This window comes from Physeter macrocephalus, chromosome 6, assembly GCF_002837175.3.
Source record: "Physeter macrocephalus isolate SW-GA chromosome 6, ASM283717v5, whole genome shotgun sequence".
NCBI lineage: Eukaryota > Metazoa > Chordata > Mammalia > Artiodactyla > Physeteridae > Physeter > Physeter macrocephalus.
In genome coordinates, this window is record NC_041219.1 from 98937667 (window position 1) to 98954986 (window position 17320).

Genomic DNA, 17320 nt, shown 5'->3' on the forward strand with positions numbered 1-17320 from the left:
AATCCCACTACTGGGCATATACCCTGAGAGAACCATAATTCAAAAAGAGTCATGTACCAAAATGTTCATTGCAGCTCTATTTACAATAGCCAGGACATGGAAGCAACCTAAGTGTCCATCAACAGATGAATGGATAAAGAAGATGTGGCACATATATACAATGGAATATTACTCAGCCATAAAAAGAAACGAAACTGAGTTATTTGTAGTGAGGTGGATGGACCTGGAATCTGTCATACAGAGTGAAGTAAGTCAGAAGGAGAAAAACAAATACCGTATGCTAACACATGTATATGGAATCTAAGGGAAAAAAATGTCATGAAGAGCCTAGGGGTAGGATGGGAATAAAACACAGACCTACTAAAGCATGGCATTGAGGATATGGGGAGGGGGAAGGGTAAGCTGTGACGAAGTGAGAGATTGGCATGGACATATATACACTACCAAACGTAGGGTGGGTAGCTAGTGCGAAGCTGCCGCATAGCACAGGGAGATCAGCTAGGTGGTATGTGACCACCTAGAGGGGTGGGATAGGGAGGATGGGAGGGAGGGAGATGCAAGAGAGAAGAGATATGGGAACATATGTATATGTATAACTGATTCACTTTGTTGTAAAGCAGAAACTAACACACCATTGTAAAGCAATTATACTCTAATAAAGATGTTAAGAAAAAAAAAAAGCTTTTGCAAACCAAAGGAAACTACAAACAAGACGAAAAGGCAACCCTCAGAATGGGAGAAAAAATTTGCAAACGAATCAATGGACAAAGGATTAATCTCCAAATATATAAACAGCTCATGCAGCTCAATATTTAAAAAAACAAACAACCCAATCCAAGAATGGGCGGAAGAAAAAAAAAACTAATGTGATTTTCCCTTTTAAAAAAATTATGATACCATTTTTATCATTCCCCAACTTTTTTATTGATTTATCATCTTAATAAGAGTAGCCAATGCAGATTCAGCACCTATTCTATTCCAGGCTCATTTTATTTAAGCCTAATAACAACACTATAAGTACAGGTAGTCTAATTATTCCCATTATACAGATGAAGAAACTGAGAGCTAGAAAGTTGAGAAAAGTAGTTTACTATGATCATACTCCCTATACTCTACTATATTGCTCTACGTATTATAAGGAACTCAAAATGTATCTCATGCATTAATCATAAAAACACTTTTTCATTCATACTACATTCTACTCTCTACATTTGCATTTCTATTTCATAAATCAAAATCTTTTCCTTTGACATGTTAGTAACTATATAATGGACTCTATATGCTTTGGCCTCCTATTTCCCAAGGGACAGGAAGGATTCTTCCTCTCTGACTGGAGCATTCTTTGGCATGTGGCTGATCACATTTATGCCAAAGCTGTCATTATATACACGACTTCAAACCTAGACTAAGTAGCAAGCTTTATTTGAGTTAAAGCCTTTGGGTCTTTGAAGCCTTTCCAGACCCTTTACCTTATAGAAATCTTTACTTTAAAATTGTGAGTAAGCTGAGCATTCCATGCAGATCAGGCTTTAATTGTTCAAACTTCTTTGACTGACTTCTACTTCTATAGAGAAGATAATTATCTATTTCACACTTTATTTAAACATTCAGATTTTTCATATTTTTCTTTCCTCAGATAGTTTACCTGAAAATAGAGGATTTCATGAAGTGACCCTTTCTACAGAATTTTGTAGTTTGTCTCTCTGTTGTTAAATAATTAGCATCTGGAGTGATAGGACCCTGATTTGCCAGTCTCCCCAGAGGCAGTCTGGATCTAGTCCAGGATGAGGTAGAGTCCATGTCAATGAGTGTGATTGCTCTGATTTCCCCTTGGATAAAACCAACAGGAACTGGTTTAAGACAGTTATGACATATGCCTGTGGAACCAGGCCAGAAGAACTCTTGAGTCCTTTCTGGTTCTTAGTCCTGCTGTTTTTCTGACTTCTATCAATGGGTTTATTATGCCTTCCTGTCATTTAGTTCCTATTCAAGTAGCCTAAATAGGCATTGGAAGCATATTCAGCCATTTTTTTCTTAATTTAAGAACAAAGAGATTTTTGTTGTTGTTGTTGTTATTGTTGTTTTTGTTTTTTTTTTAGTTTTAGGTTCACAGAAAAATTGAAAGGAACAGAAATATGCCTTATACTCTCTGCCCACACATGCATAGCCTCCCCCATTATCAACATCCTCCACCAGAGCGGTATAATTGTTACAATTGATGAACCTATACTGACACATCAGTATCATCCAAAGTTCATAATTTACATTAGGGTTCACTTAGTGTTGTGCAGTCCATGGGTTTGGACAAATTTATAATTACATGTATCTATCATTATAGTATTATATAGAATATTTTCACTGCTCTAAAAATCCTCTGTGCTCTGCTTATTTATCCCTCCCTCCCCAACACCTAGAAACCACTCATCTTTAATGTTTCCACAGTTTTTCCTTTTCCAGAATGTCATATACCTGGAACCATACAGTATGTGGCCTTTTCAAATTGGTTTCTTTAACTTGGTGATGATAGTCATTTAATTTTCCTCCATGTCTTTTCATTGCTTGCTAGCTCATTTCTTTTTAGTGCTGAATGATATTCCACTGTTTTGATATACACAGTTTGTTTATCCATTCACCTACTGAAGGACATTTGGTTGCCTCCAAGTTTTAGCAATTATGAATAAAACTGTTATAAACATTCATATGCAGGTTTTTGTGTGGACATGAGTTCTCTAAAGTCCTTTGGGTAAATATCAAGGCGTTCAGTTACTGGATCATACTGTTAAGAGTATGTTTAGTTCTGTAAGAAACTTCAAAACTGTCTTCCAAAGTAGCTCTACCAATTTTCATTACCACCAACAATGAAAGAGAGTTCCTATTGGTCCACAGCTTTACATTTGGTGTTGTCAGTATTCTGGATTTTGTCCATTCAAATAGGTAGGTAGTGGACAATTTTTTAAACAAATAATAAAATCTAATTTTATACTCTCTAACAAGAAAAACATGTTTTTAATTGCAGCTACCCATAGTATATTTCCCTGTAAACTGAAAAGCGCATTAGTTCTGCTTTGTGAACTAGTTTAGTCATTTAGGTTGTAGAAATCTATTATTTCTGATTATCCTTTCTTCCTACATGAAATTCTTATTTTCCCTGAAAAGATTTCAGAAGAGGAAAAATATGTATTATATTTTCCTCCATAACAACAAATGGGTAATTGTTGATTGTAAAGATGAAAATCAATACCAGTACAATACCAGTATCTGAAGAGGTCAAAAATTATAGAAGCTTATTAAATTATCTGATTCCTGAATAGAATTACAATTTTATAATTATCACTATCCAGTGCTTTATCTTATTTGTGTAGAATGTCTGCAGATTATTTCCAATGAGGCTCTGTTAAAATAGTAGCTTCTTTTAAATTCCTCTGACTAAGATAAACTCTGAAATATTATTTTAGCCCATATATAGAACACGTCTTTGAATATCAAGTCATGAAACACCTATACAGTTTCTTCCCCCATGTAAAAACCAAATAATGTTGTAGGACCAGAGTGATGAGCCAAACCTCCAATATAAATTGAAGATGCAAGTTGCTCAAGATCTGAACTACTGTGTTCTAAAATTGCTCCTGGTTGTAGATCCAAGGTTAGGAAAGCCCAAGAGAAGTTAAGAATGAAATAAACAAAATGATTTTTGTACTATCATTTCTCTTATATCACCATCCTTCTTTTGTTTTTCCATTACTTTTGTTTTAGCTCTCATATTTTAATAGCACTTTTGTCACATTTAAATTTTATCCCTTGATGTAGGAATACATTGTTTTCAATTTAATTTTTGTCAGGTCCCACCCATTGTGAGGTCAAATTTTTGGAAAACTTAAAACCCAAAAGCATATGGAAAAGATTAATCTCTGTCATATGTTATCAAACATATGAACTTCAGCCTTCAGCTTGAGAGTGATATTTACTCTTTTAGACATAGTTTAACTTAGTTTAGTTTCCCCATCTTACAGCATGTTAAAACCATCCAAACAAAATTGGATGAAACCCAAATTTCTATCAATTGGTGAATGGATAAAATGTGTAATACAATGGAATATTATTCAGCCATAAAAATGAATTAAGTACTAACACTACAACTAGATGAACTTTGAAATCATTTTGTTGGGTGGAAGAAGTCAGTCACAAAAAACCACATTTTGTATGAGTCCATATATATGAAATGTCCATAACAGAAAAATCCATACAGACATAAAGGAGATTGGTGGTTGGCAGGGGCTGAGCAGAAGGAGAAATCGGGAGGGACTGTTAATATGTATGAGGTTTCTTTTTGGGGTGAAGAAAATATTCTGGAATTGGATAGTGCTGATGGTTGCATGAGCTTGTAAATATACCAAAAATCATTGAATTTTACATTTTAAAAGGATGAATTTATGGTATATGAATCATATCTCAGTTTAAAAATGGAGGTAAAAGCTACTTGATATACCCCCACTGATCATAGTAAATAATGACTGATGAGAGCTTAAAAGAAGGCAAGAAGTGAGAAAAACTGTAAGAGAAAGACAAAAACTGAGGATACATAAGAACATGTGCCTCTTCAGCATAGTGACAAAATGCAGTGGCTCAGCCATGCAAGAACAGCTCTGCCAGATTACCCTCTTTACACACACCCTACAATTCCCAGAGATTGGTGACCTTAGCCTTCATTTAGGAGAAGGTGAACTGCCTTCTGTCTCATCGATAAAGTCATCTCTATACCTCTCTGAAGTTCCTAATTATGAACTTGAGCCATGAGAAAAGAGATTAAATTATATGAAAGCATGGAAGTATTGATAGCTGAAGATTTCTATCAGTTCATTTTTTTAAAATGTTTTAAAACTTTAATTTTTGAGAAATTTTTACTTATGTTGACTAACTCATTCCCAAAGGATAGTGTACTAATGAATTGGTATTGTATTTCCTTTATTTTTCTTAGCTATTTTTTTTTTTGTTTTTTGTTTGTTTGTTTTTTGGTTTTTTTTGTGGTATGTGGGCATCTCACTGTCGCGGCCTCTCCCGTTGCGGAGCACAGGCTCCGGACGCGCAGGCTCAGCAGCCATGGCTCATGGGCCTAGCTGCTCCGTGGCATGTGGGATCTTCCTGGACCGGGGCATGAACCCATGTACCCTGCATTGGCAGGCGGACTCTCAACCACTGAGCCACCAGGGAAGCCCTTCTTAGTTATTTTTTTAATAGCCTTTTAAATTTTTACTTTCTTCCCTCTGCTTCCTTTCCTTATTCCCATTCTAAGTATGCTTTGATATTTATTCATACTGGGCTATGAATATAAATAGATGCAACAGTATGTCTTCCTTTGCAATTCACGTATATTCACAATATAAAATAAATTTAATACAAGCAGTAGAATTTCCTAGAGGCTAGACTAATGACTTTTGGAGTAAAAAAAAAAAAATCACAATATTTTACCTCTTTGAGGGATTCTTGAAAATCAAATGTAAAATAGGCACCTTACTTAAAATTTGCCTTTGGATATCAATTAGAATGATAAATCTATAACTAAAATGGCTTTTTGTAATTATTGTTAATAATATTATTTCATTTTGATTATGCAGGAAATACCACACTCATTTATTACAGTTTGATGGTGAAGGAGGTTGGCGCTTTGAACAATTGGACACTGCTATTCGTTTAACACTAAGTGAAGAAAAACAAAAGCTAGAATCTCAGCTAGCTGGAATTCCCAAAATGCAGCAGAGACTCAATGAACTATGTAAAATTTTGGGAGAAGACTCGGTGCTGAAAACAATAAAAAATGAAGATGAGACATCCTAATTTTTTTTGACATGTTTTAAAAGTTAATTTTTAGTTAAAGGCTCAGAGACACTGTTATAGGGCATGCATTGTGTTAAGCTAAGCACAGGGGAAAAAAGAGCATAAGAAATGTTTTATAAGATTTTAGCATCAAGGAAATATAAGATCTGACTTTTCAGAAGAAAATAAACAAATGCATTATGTAAAATTAGTCATTATGGCTTATACTAATTCCTAGTGAAAGCGTATTTCACATGTAAAACAGGATTTTCTAGGTAAATTCATGATGAATACTAGATTTGCTAATGTGTATGTGTTGTGTCTGAAATTCTTAACAAACATGGGACATATCTTGAGAATGGACAACTTAAGAGCAGTGTTGCAACAAGGTGCATAAAATTAGAAGTTTGAGTAACATTTCTGTCCATTTATGATTTTTAGATTTAACAGCTAGAATTCATGTTCCTTTATTGCTAGTGGTCAACTAAACCTGTGTAGAGAACCACTAACTGTTTGATAAATAATTTCAATATGAAAGAAACTCTTTTAATGGCAGTGGTTGAAAGAAAGAAGCATGGCTATACTTCTTTTATATTTATAAAATATCCTATTTTTAATTTTAGATTTTGAGCATCTCATGGGCACATAAGTTCATTTTAATGAGAATCTTACTTGTTAATAAACTTTCATTTTAAAAAGAGAATTGCCAATACAGAAAAGGAGTATCCAAACAATGTTTGTCTCAGCCTGTTACTTTACTTGGAAGGATTATTTATTGCAAACTCTGTCCAGAAATACTTAGCTTGTTTTTGTCCCCAGAGGAGAATTCCACCACATTTTGAAAATAGCAGTGCTATAATACAATGGAGGGATTTTCAAAATCATAGTAGTAATAACATACATTGGAATAGTACTTTATAATTTACAATCCTCCCTTACGTCAATTAATTTTAATCCTGTGGCAAACTTTTGAGGCAAATATTTTTCTTCCTAGTTTGCTTTTGAGAAAATTGACACTCAGATTTGCCCTAATCATGCAGATCCAGGGGTCAAATGAATTTCCCCTGTTTCCCTGGTTCAGTGCTATTTTCAGTATTATCCTTGAAATTCAACTGGACTATAATAGCAATAAAAGTTAGATGAGATGTTGAAAAGAGAATAAATTTAGTAATGTTAGTGTTATTGTTATTTGATTATTGTTTACAAGGTATGGAAATTTAAGTACAAAATGGAAAGGTTATTGATCTGTGGTTTAAAACAGGGCAGGAAAGTTAGCAAATCTTTCAGCAGCTATGCACTCATACGCAATATTAATGTACCTCTACAGCCAACATTCAGAAGGGGAATTGTGTTATAAATCAATTTAATATTTATTGAACATAATGAGAAAGAATCTGTATGGAATAGTCATATGAAATAAATCTTATATATTCGATTGCCTTGGAGTTGGGAGTATGAAAGCCAGGACTACCATTTTAATCTCCTACTGCGTATGCCACTATGTTGATAGGCCAGGGAAAATGGGAATGCTGTTATTAGTGGTTTAGGATTTTATTTGCATATTTAGACACAGCCATAGTAGATGCTAAGTCAGTGATTCTCAGACTTTTTCAGCTGGTAGAGTACCTGGATGTCATTCATGATGCTTGTGATAGAACATGTAATAGAATCATGACATTTTCATATTTTCAATTCTTCCATGCTAAGACATTTTTAATTATCAATAAATGTAACCACCGTATGTGAAGGAATGTAATATAAAATCAAAACCAGTACATCTAAGTTTTTCTGTTAGTATCATTAGCTGTTCCTTTATTCGTTTGTCAGTTACTAGTACTTCCTATTAGAAAAGTGAGGCAGACATCAAAGGTTTAAAAAAAATGCATGGAACCAAAACTTAAACTTGATAAAAATTATTCATTAATCTAAGTTCTATATTAGCAGTTATTCAGTTTATACGGCTGTAGGGAAAATTCTGGGGCAAGTAGCTTAAGTTAATTTTTAAAGGTATAAGAAGAAAATGAAAAGTCCTCATTTGAAACATGTACATAATTTTTATGCCTTAATTTTCTTAATTTGAAAAATAAAGCATTTAGGAACCAATATATTGTGTTTTGAAACTTTGAAAAGAATGCCAAAACAAAGATTTTAAATTAGCCCTTATTTAATATATCCTACCAACTGGCTGAAGTAAAGAACTCATTATTTATAATGTACAGGATTCAAGGATGTTTAAAATTCTGTATTAAAAGCTATACACACTGCAGTTTAAATGTTAAAGTTCTAAGAGAAACATGTTTTGCATGTGCTTTTTTGTGCCTTTTTTTTTTTTTCTGAATTTTCTTCCATGACCAATATCCTCTAACTTGCAGGGGAAAAAATCTTTAATTTGAATTTGTATTTATGTTTCATTTAACTGTTTACAAAATGGTCCAATGAGTATACCATATTTTACTATTCTTATAGTTATATTTTGTGAAAAATGTGAACAAGATTGAGAAATGAAGTAGCCATCTTTGAATATAGATGAGGAAAGGAAAAAGAAAGAATATTTCAATTTTCAAACAAGTTTTACCATGGTATCTATTTGCCCCAATTATTTTGACTTCCGTTTGTTTTGTTTTGGTCAAAAAAAGCTGTAAGTTTATAGAGCTTGGTTTTTACATGTGCTTTTTTTGGTTAACTTATAAACTTGGAAAATAAGTTGCATTCTATGAAAATGTTGTTACATTTCTACAGCATGTAATGTTATGCCAAGCATGAGTCTAAAATAGTGTGCATTCTTGTCGACAAGATAATGTGTAAAAATCTTTCTCCATTAATCTCAAGGAGAATGATATATCTTGAAATTCAACCCGAGTTTACATTTGTTTCCAATGGGAATGGTTTTCCCTTGATAGTAATTTAGTTTTTGTGTCAAATTTTGTTCTTCCAGTAAAGGTACAAATGAACGTGTTAGTTTTTTTTGAGACTTTGCTTCCAAATATAATTTCATATTTGGCAATAGTTTTAGCTTATTAAAACCTGTTTGGAATAGTTTTTTGATTCCATAAGCCTAGAAAAATTTGTTACACATTGGAACACCGATCCAGAGAATGTTACACACTTCTGAGATATGCATAAAATAGTAATGGTTATTAAACCATCGATTAAAAGAGATGTCTTTGGTATAACTACTTTATGGACAAAATTATTTTCATTTAGAAGTGTAAAGTACTTTCACATAACCCAGAGTATTTACAGGTCTGATGATTTACGTTTAGGTATGATTAAGGGTTGTAATGTTTGCCACATGAGAACTTTCAGGTGGATGTATAAAATATTTTTATTAAAAGCATCCCTTCCTCATTGGTGATGCCTTTCCTGATTACCAAGTACAAAACGGCTTTACAGTTTTTTGTTTTTTGGTTTTTTTTGCGTTACGCGGGCCTCTCACTGCTGTGGCCTCTCCCCGTTGCGGAGCACAGGCTCCAGACGCGCAGGCTCCATGGCATGTGGGATCTTCCCGGACCGGGGCACGAACCCGCGTCCCCCGCATCGGCAGGCGGGCCCCCAACCACTGCGCCACCAGGGAAGCCCCTACAGTTTTTATTGTGAAATTTTCAAAACCAATTATCTATACTTATAAGCAGGGGTTGAGTAGTAGTTGTATTAATGAAAGCAAATGAGAAAAATGTCCTTAATGGTAAAAATCACTATGTGGCTAAACTACAATGTGGTTATGGTGTGAATACATTATAATATACTCTCCATCCAGTATGCAGTTATTTGAGCTCAGCATTACTTGTGAGTTCCTAAATCATCATGAAAAAAACTTGATTAATCAAAGGAATTACAGATTATTCCAGTGATAGAAAATATCCTATTTCTATATTTTAAATGATTCTGTTGGGTGTCTGCATACACCTCAGTTACAAGTGGTATGATGCACAATTTTGTCAAGTACTGTGAACAGTAGTCACCAAATAGTTGTTTAAATATTTATTTTCTTTATTAATTCAACACATTTATTTATTAAGTAGCAACTTATGCCAAACACTGTGCTATGTTCTAGGAATGAATAAAATATGGTCCCTCTCCCAAGAAGCTTATGGTCCACTGAAAATTAGGAAAATGAGTACCTTCATTCAGAGAAAAATTCAATAGCTGCTATTTATTATTTACCAAGTAGGCACAAAGCATTGCATATACATTGACTCATTAAGTCTTCACAAAACTCTAATAAAAAAGGAAAGTGAGAACAGAGAAGTTAAGCAATTCATCCAACCTAATGCAGCTACTAAGCTATAGAGGTGAAATTTGAACCTAGAAATATTTGATTACAAAGCCTTTGCAACTCCCCATCACCTTCCTTTTAATTAGTTTAGGTCATTTTTCATTATTACAGTTTTTAACTCTAAAGTCGTAGTATATTTTTTAACTGGCTCAGGGTTTCTGGTTAACCAAAAAGAAGCTTTTTTTTTTCATCTAAAAAGGAAATTTGTCACACAAATTATATTTTTCTTGTCTTTATTATAAACGATGGATATGGTCCTATGGGAGAAGGAGAAAAGAAGGCAAATTTTCAGATATTTTGAGGAAGAAATTCCAAATCGGTTAACATTTATTAATTCAGTAAATATTTATTGACACATTCAAGGTACCAGTTACCATGCTAGGGATTCAGAAGTGAAGGAGAAAAACCTTATCTCAGCCTTCATGAGATAAGCCCTTTTAGTACCTCAATACTAAACAATTTTATGCCTGTTAGATATTGTGGTCCCATCTAAATGGTATATTTGTTTTATGTGTCTTCTCAGTTCTTGTATTTCTTGCCTAATACCACTCTCTTGCAATATTTAAGCAATAAGCATTTTTTGGCAGCAGAATTCCCTTGATTATACACTTACGGGCTTCATAAGCCTCATGCCTTCCAACTTGGTCTAAATTACAAGGTCCAATAAAACCAGTCTGTAGGACTATATCATCCTTCACCAGTAGGTGCTCCCATACATTTGGCATGTTGTCTTGAAACTTGAGAAATATGAGCTTCTCAAATTCAGATCATGTAAAGTGAGCCAGTTTTGTACAATGAAAAGCACCTCTCTCGTGTTAACACAAAATGAAGATAACTATAGCAGAAAAGTTCTAAAAAGCAAAACACAAAGCAAAACAGAAACAACCAAAAAATCCCCAATAATTATAAAAGTAAATAGACAAGTGTTCCAGAGTTAAACATATTTAAAATTATATGCTTTATCTCTGTACTTGTGTTCTAATGTAGGTGATATGGTGATTAAGTATTCACCTTATGTATTTTTATGTAATTTAATGCCTATAAAATAGATAAGGCTTCAATGAGGCAATGAAATATTAAACATTAAATGATATTCACTTGGCTCTATCATTTAATTACAGCTTGATCTGTATAAAAGAGGAGACAACTTTATATATCAAATATATTATTTAATTTTTACATATTGAATATATTAAACTTAATACTTAAAAAGTACTGGGTCTAAACATTATGCAGATGTATAAAGTTAGACAAGTTTATACTAGAAATGTGTCAGAACTCACACAGGGTGAGGCAAAAGAAGTCCTATAATCAGATGACATTTTATTGGGAAACTAATGTAATGGGAATTTTGCAACACAGATATTGATAATTCAAGAGTAATAAAAATTGTTGAAACAATAATCAATATCCCCTTGTTTAGGACAGCTTGTTGCTCAATATGGGAAAATTTTCCAAGATCCATGTAAGTGGGATTTAGATAAATGAGGTTAATGTAGTTCCAAACAGATACATATATTTTCCTGCAACCTAACACACACACACACACACACACACACACTTTAGAAGTTTAATAGTTTAATACAGAAGCAGCATAATGATCTTGAGAACTAAAGTAACTGAATAATTTTTTTTATTGTGATAAAAAACAAAGTTTACCATCTTAACCATTTTCAAGTGTATTTTTCAGTAAACTACATTCACATTGTTGTGAAACAGATTTCTAGGATTTTTTTATCTTATAAATCTGAAACTATCAAAAACTCCTCTTTCCCCCTCCTCCCAGCCCCTGGTAACCATCATTCTACTTTCATGAATTTGCCAATGTTAGATACATCATCTAATTAGAATCATACAGAATTTGTCTTTTTTAAACTGGCTCATTTCATTTAGCATAACATCCTCAAGTTTAATCCATATTGTGGCTTGTGAAGAAGATTTCCTTCCTTTTGAAGGCTGAATAATATCCCATTGTATGTATTACCACCTTTCATTTATCTTTTCATCAGTTGAAAGAATAGGTTGCTTATTCCTCTTTGATAATGTGTATAGTGCTGCTATGAATATGGGTGTGCAAATATTTCAAGACCCTGCTTTCAATTATTTTGGAGATATACCCAGGAATGAGACTGTTGGTTCATATGGTAGTTCTGTTTTTAATTTTTGAGAAACCTCCATTCTATTTTCCATGGTGGCTGTACCCATTTACATTCCCTCCAACAATACACAGGGATTTCCTTTCTCCACATCCTAACCAACACTTGTTGGTTATCAATTGTCTTTTTGATGATAGTCATTCTAACAGATGTGAGGTTATGTGTCATTGTGGTTTTGATTTGCATCTCTCTGATTATTAGTAATGTTGAGCATTTTTCACATGCTTCTTGGTCATTTGTATATCCTCTTTGGAGAAATGTCTATTCAAGTCCTTTGCCTGAAGAATTTTTTAATTAAAACTTGTTTCATGATGTTTAGGACTGCAGTCTGTTTCTTTTGCTTCCAAAAGCTGTCTCCCCTTACCCCTCATCCATCCTTCTGCACCTCATTCCTTTGGCTGTTCATGACAGGTGTTCCCTTTTATTTCCTCCCTTATTCATTTTCTTTCTCAAATCAGGAATGTCTTTATTCCACCACCTTCACCTACCGAAACTCTATCTAGCTTTAAGGATGTCTTAAATTCTTTCCAGTTATACAAAACTCTTTCTTTTTTAATGCTTACAGAGCACTTTATTTAAAATCCTGTCATCACATTTATCACATGCTACCTTTTATTCAATTTTATTCATTTGTCACATAATCTAAAATACCCCCCCAACAAGTTCCTCTCTATCACATCAGTTTTATTTATGAAACTTATTTCTCCATTTATCGTATTCATTAATTTCTTAGTTGTTTCTCTCTGTCTACTACCTTTGCCCTCCGTAGACTGTGAACTCTGTGGACCAGGAATTTGCTTGTATTATTTATGGCAATATTTATAGCACCTAGAACAATACATGGCAGTTGGAGGACATTTAAAAAGTATTTGTTGGCTTCGCTGGTGGCGCAGTGGTTGCGCGTCCGCCTGCTGATGCAGGGGAACCGGGTTCGCGCCCCGGTATGGGAGGATCCCACATGCCGCGGAGCGGCTGGGCCTGTGAGCCATGGCCGCTGAGCCTGCGCGTCCGGAGCCTGTGCTCCGCAACGGGAGAGACCACAGCAGAGGAAGGCCCGCATACCACACACACAGAAAAAATAATAATAAATAAATAAATAAATAAATAATAAAAAGTATTTGTTCAATAGGTGCATAAATGGATGAGTAAACAAATGAATAAAAATAGTGCAAAAGAACAAAAATGAATGAATGAAAGAATGAAAATGAATTAATGAGAATGAGTGAAATCACTGAGGAAGAGGTATAAATGAAGTGCATTCTCTCCTTCATATCCTCATAAACTAAACCCATACTGCTAGGTAAAACTACAATGTGTATTTTTTTTTTCTTTTCTGCTGAAAAAACTTGAGGATATTGGGATTTCATACTATTTGCTTCATCCACCTTCTTTCCTTTTCTCTAGAATAAGTTAAGAAGTAATACACTGGTCTCAGTCTTCCCAACAGAATGCTGATTATAAAAGTTTCACATAATTTGCTGATTCAGTAGAAATTAGATATCACATTAACTGTCTAATTGGATCACCTAGCTCCATGTTTAGTTTCTTTCTGAGATCCCACAAGTGTATATCCTTCCTCTTTCTACTTCTCTGGGTAGGTGTCAACACCCCTCAAGTCAGGTAGAATAGGCCCAGGAATTCATAGATCCTATACCCTCATTATTATCAATCCCAATGACCATAAAGAGGTCTTTCTCCAAATTAGAGACATGAATAGACTTTTGCTTTCTTTAATGTTTACATAAAATTCAATAGCAACTGAACAACTTCACCCTAATGACCACTAGACTCCTGATGGTAAGAACAAAAGGGTGAATTCAAAGGCTAAAGCAATTCAATTCCAACCCATAACAGAGTCTATTAGAATGCAGCACTTATTCTCACCTCACAACAAGCCTCAGGTGTAGGTTATGTTGGGCAGTGATTTGTGAAATGCAGCAGGACCCTGTGGGGTCCTCCCAGGTATAAATTCTTTCTGTGTCCCCTGTTTCTTTTTTGTAGGAAATAAGCTTCATTCAGCCTCCTTGACCTTCCCTGAGTTCCAAAGGGCAGATTCAAACAGCTGCTTATCAGAGAAGGGAGGGAATGAAGAAACAAAGAGGAGCAGTCAAGAAACAGTAGTGCAGCCATGGGGCAGCGTCCTGGTTCCTCCTCAGGGAATATATATAACAGAATACCTTTGAATTCTTCTGAAGGAGAAAAGGCCCCCAACCAGGTGGAGGATGGTAACTTCAGACTGAGCACAAGGGTCCTGGAACACTGCCCTGGTTACCTCACCACCAACCAATCAGAAGAAAATCTGCACACAGTGGAAGATAACAATGACTCTGACTCCCCTCCTCAGATGATTCTCCCTTTAAAAACTTTCATGGCTGAGCAGAATATTTGGAGCTGGTTTTTGGACATGAGTCCACATTCTCCCAAGTCTGCTGGCCTCCTGAAAAAAAGTAGCTTTTTCCTTTTCCCTTTCATCTCTTGAGTATTGGCTTTCAAGTGGTGAGCAGCTGAACTTGAGCAGTAACATTAGGAAAACAGACTTTGGAGAAAGACTGTTATGTTGAGTCCTGCCTCTGCCACCTCCCTGATGACCATGTTACTTAATCTCTCCATCCCTTGGGTTTCTCATTTTTAAAGTAGAGATAATAATATTACTTACCTCATAGTATGTTGTGAAGATTAAATGTATTCATACTTATAAAGTGCTCAGGAGAAAGCCTGGCATATGCTTATAGTTATTACCATTTATGCATATACTGGTATGAGTTATCTAAATAAAAATCTAATCAGCATCCCTTAGGAAATGGTTTTGATTGAGTCATGGAAAAGAGAGGGCTAATTTAGGAGAGAGGGGTGGTCCTTTTGGATTAAGAGACACCCCCCCAGGTCTGACTTGTTAGAAGACAACTAGCTTAGTGTCTGATATAGTACTATACATCAGTAGTTACTCAATATGTTTGTGGAATAAATGACTGAATAACTGAATGAATAAATTAGCTATTAGCAGAAGAAAAAGGGAGATAGGCACACAAAAAAAGGTAAAAATGCTTTCTTTTTCAATTTTGCCTAGTGTCCAAATGCTAGTTGGCATATCACTTAAATCGTATAGACTTTGCATTGGGTCTTTGCAATGGGTCCGCTGGTTACTAAAGCCTAAAATTATGTATAAACTGATGTGTCCAAAAAGTTAAAACACTAATCTTCCTCTCAATTTAGTTTCTCCAGTTCCAAGTCTGCCAGTGTCCCAACACAATTTTGGCAGATCCACTTCTTTTATTTCTTCCATACAATCCCCTAAAGGGAAGAGGACATGAGGAGGAGAAAGGGACTTGTAGGAAAAGAACAATAAAGAGAAAGATAAGAAGGAAAAATGGTAATATGTGACTGTGGTTGTAGTGACAATGGAAGGTATGTTTAGAGAGGAGAGGAATAGTAATCCTGGAGACCTATGACCTTCATCACACTGGCTTCCCTCATCTCTGTTACCATCTCAAGTGAATTTCCAGATTCCCAGGGAATACTTGAATAGATGCTCATTGAAAATCCTCTTTCATTATGATGAGTATGGAAAGTTGGAATGTACCCCAACCTCTTACTGATCTATTTTGACTTATCATATTACCTGAAAACTATATTGATCACACCCATCCAGCAAAACTCCAATCATGTGTTATCCTAATCACTGGTTCTCTTCATGCCTGGACAGGAACAGCTGAGTGTTGATAGAACAAGTCACTCTTCACAGTAAAATGTTCACTAGAAAGTTATGATGATTCAGTACCACTCTGCAATCCTATCATATTTCTTTAGTTCATTCACTCTCTCACTCTCCACAACTCTCTGCTCTCTGAACAAATGCAACCCTACCTCCTTCTCCTTTTCTTACAGCTCATTTGTTCTACCCCTTGTCCCTTCTCACAAACAGAGGACTGCTTCTTTTGTTTCCTCAATCAGTTGCTCCAAGGAATACTCCTTAATACTTCCTCATTCCTCACAGTCCATATCTAATTCAGCACCAAATTCTGTTCATTTTGCCGCCTAAATAATAACTCTCATATAAGTCTCCTTTCCATCTTCACATTAGCAAGGTTCAAGGAGAAATCATTTCTCTCACTTGGATTACTGCCATTGCTTCCCAACCAATCTCATCGTATCCATTCAATAACTCTTAATAATTCAATCTATACTTTTAAAAAGTTTAAAAATGTTTTTCAGTGCGATATTGTACATATACTGAAAACTGCACGAAGTGTGAATATACGGTGAAATACATTGTCACAAATCCAACATCTGTTTAACCACCACCTAATAAATAGGGCATTGCCAGCACTGAAGCCCACCTAATGCTCCCTTCTAATAACTATTCCCTCTTCACCACTCGTAGTATAACTACTATCCTAACTTCTAACACCACACGTTAGTCTTGCCTGCTTTTAATTTTATGCAAATAGAATGACACTGTATGTGTCTTTCTGTGTCTGGCTTTTATCTAACATTATGTGCTTGAAGTTCATCCATGTACTAGTGTTCAGTCTTAGTCTGTTCATTCCCACTTTACATAGAAATCCATTGTATACATGTGACAATTTACTTATTCGTTCTACTCTTGATGAACATTTGGTCTGTTTCTAGTTTAGGGCCGTTAAGAACAGTAAACTGCTATGAACATTTTTCTACATGTCTCATGCTACACATGGGCACAATTTCTCTTGGGCCCATCCACTCTAGTCACAATAGTCAGAGTGATTTTCCTAATGCAACTCTAATCCTATTGTTCTTCTCTCAATGACTTTCAATAACTCTTGGGATAAACTAAAATCTTAATTTGGCCTATAAAACCCTGCATAATCTGGATTCTCTCCTTCCAGAGCCTCTTCTTGAACAATGCTTTCTTTGCTCCAAGTTCTTCTTTCATTCCCTGAAATGGGAAACATACCTTCTTGTCACAGGGTCTTTCACATCTTCTTTATCCATACATCAATTCATGGACACTTAGGTTGTTTCCATATCCTAACTATTGTAAACAATACTGCAATGAACAAAGGGGTGCACATATCCTTTTGAATTCGTGTTTTTGTTT

General features: G+C 34.9%; 1 protein-coding gene across 3 annotated transcripts in view; it reads left to right on the forward strand.

Annotated features, from left to right (window-relative positions):
* ABCD2 (ATP binding cassette subfamily D member 2) overlaps positions 1 to 5832 on the forward strand; it is a 72179-nt gene extending 66347 nt beyond the window's left edge. For all 3 annotated transcript variants that reach the window (XM_007111355.1, XM_007111356.1, XM_055085165.1), the window contains one exon: positions 5613 to 5832. In XM_007111355.1, the coding sequence (XP_007111417.1) occupies positions 5613 to 5832 (220 nt within the window). The remainder of the gene's footprint in view (positions 1 to 5612) is intronic.
* Positions 5833 to 17320: the final 11488 nt, after the last annotated feature.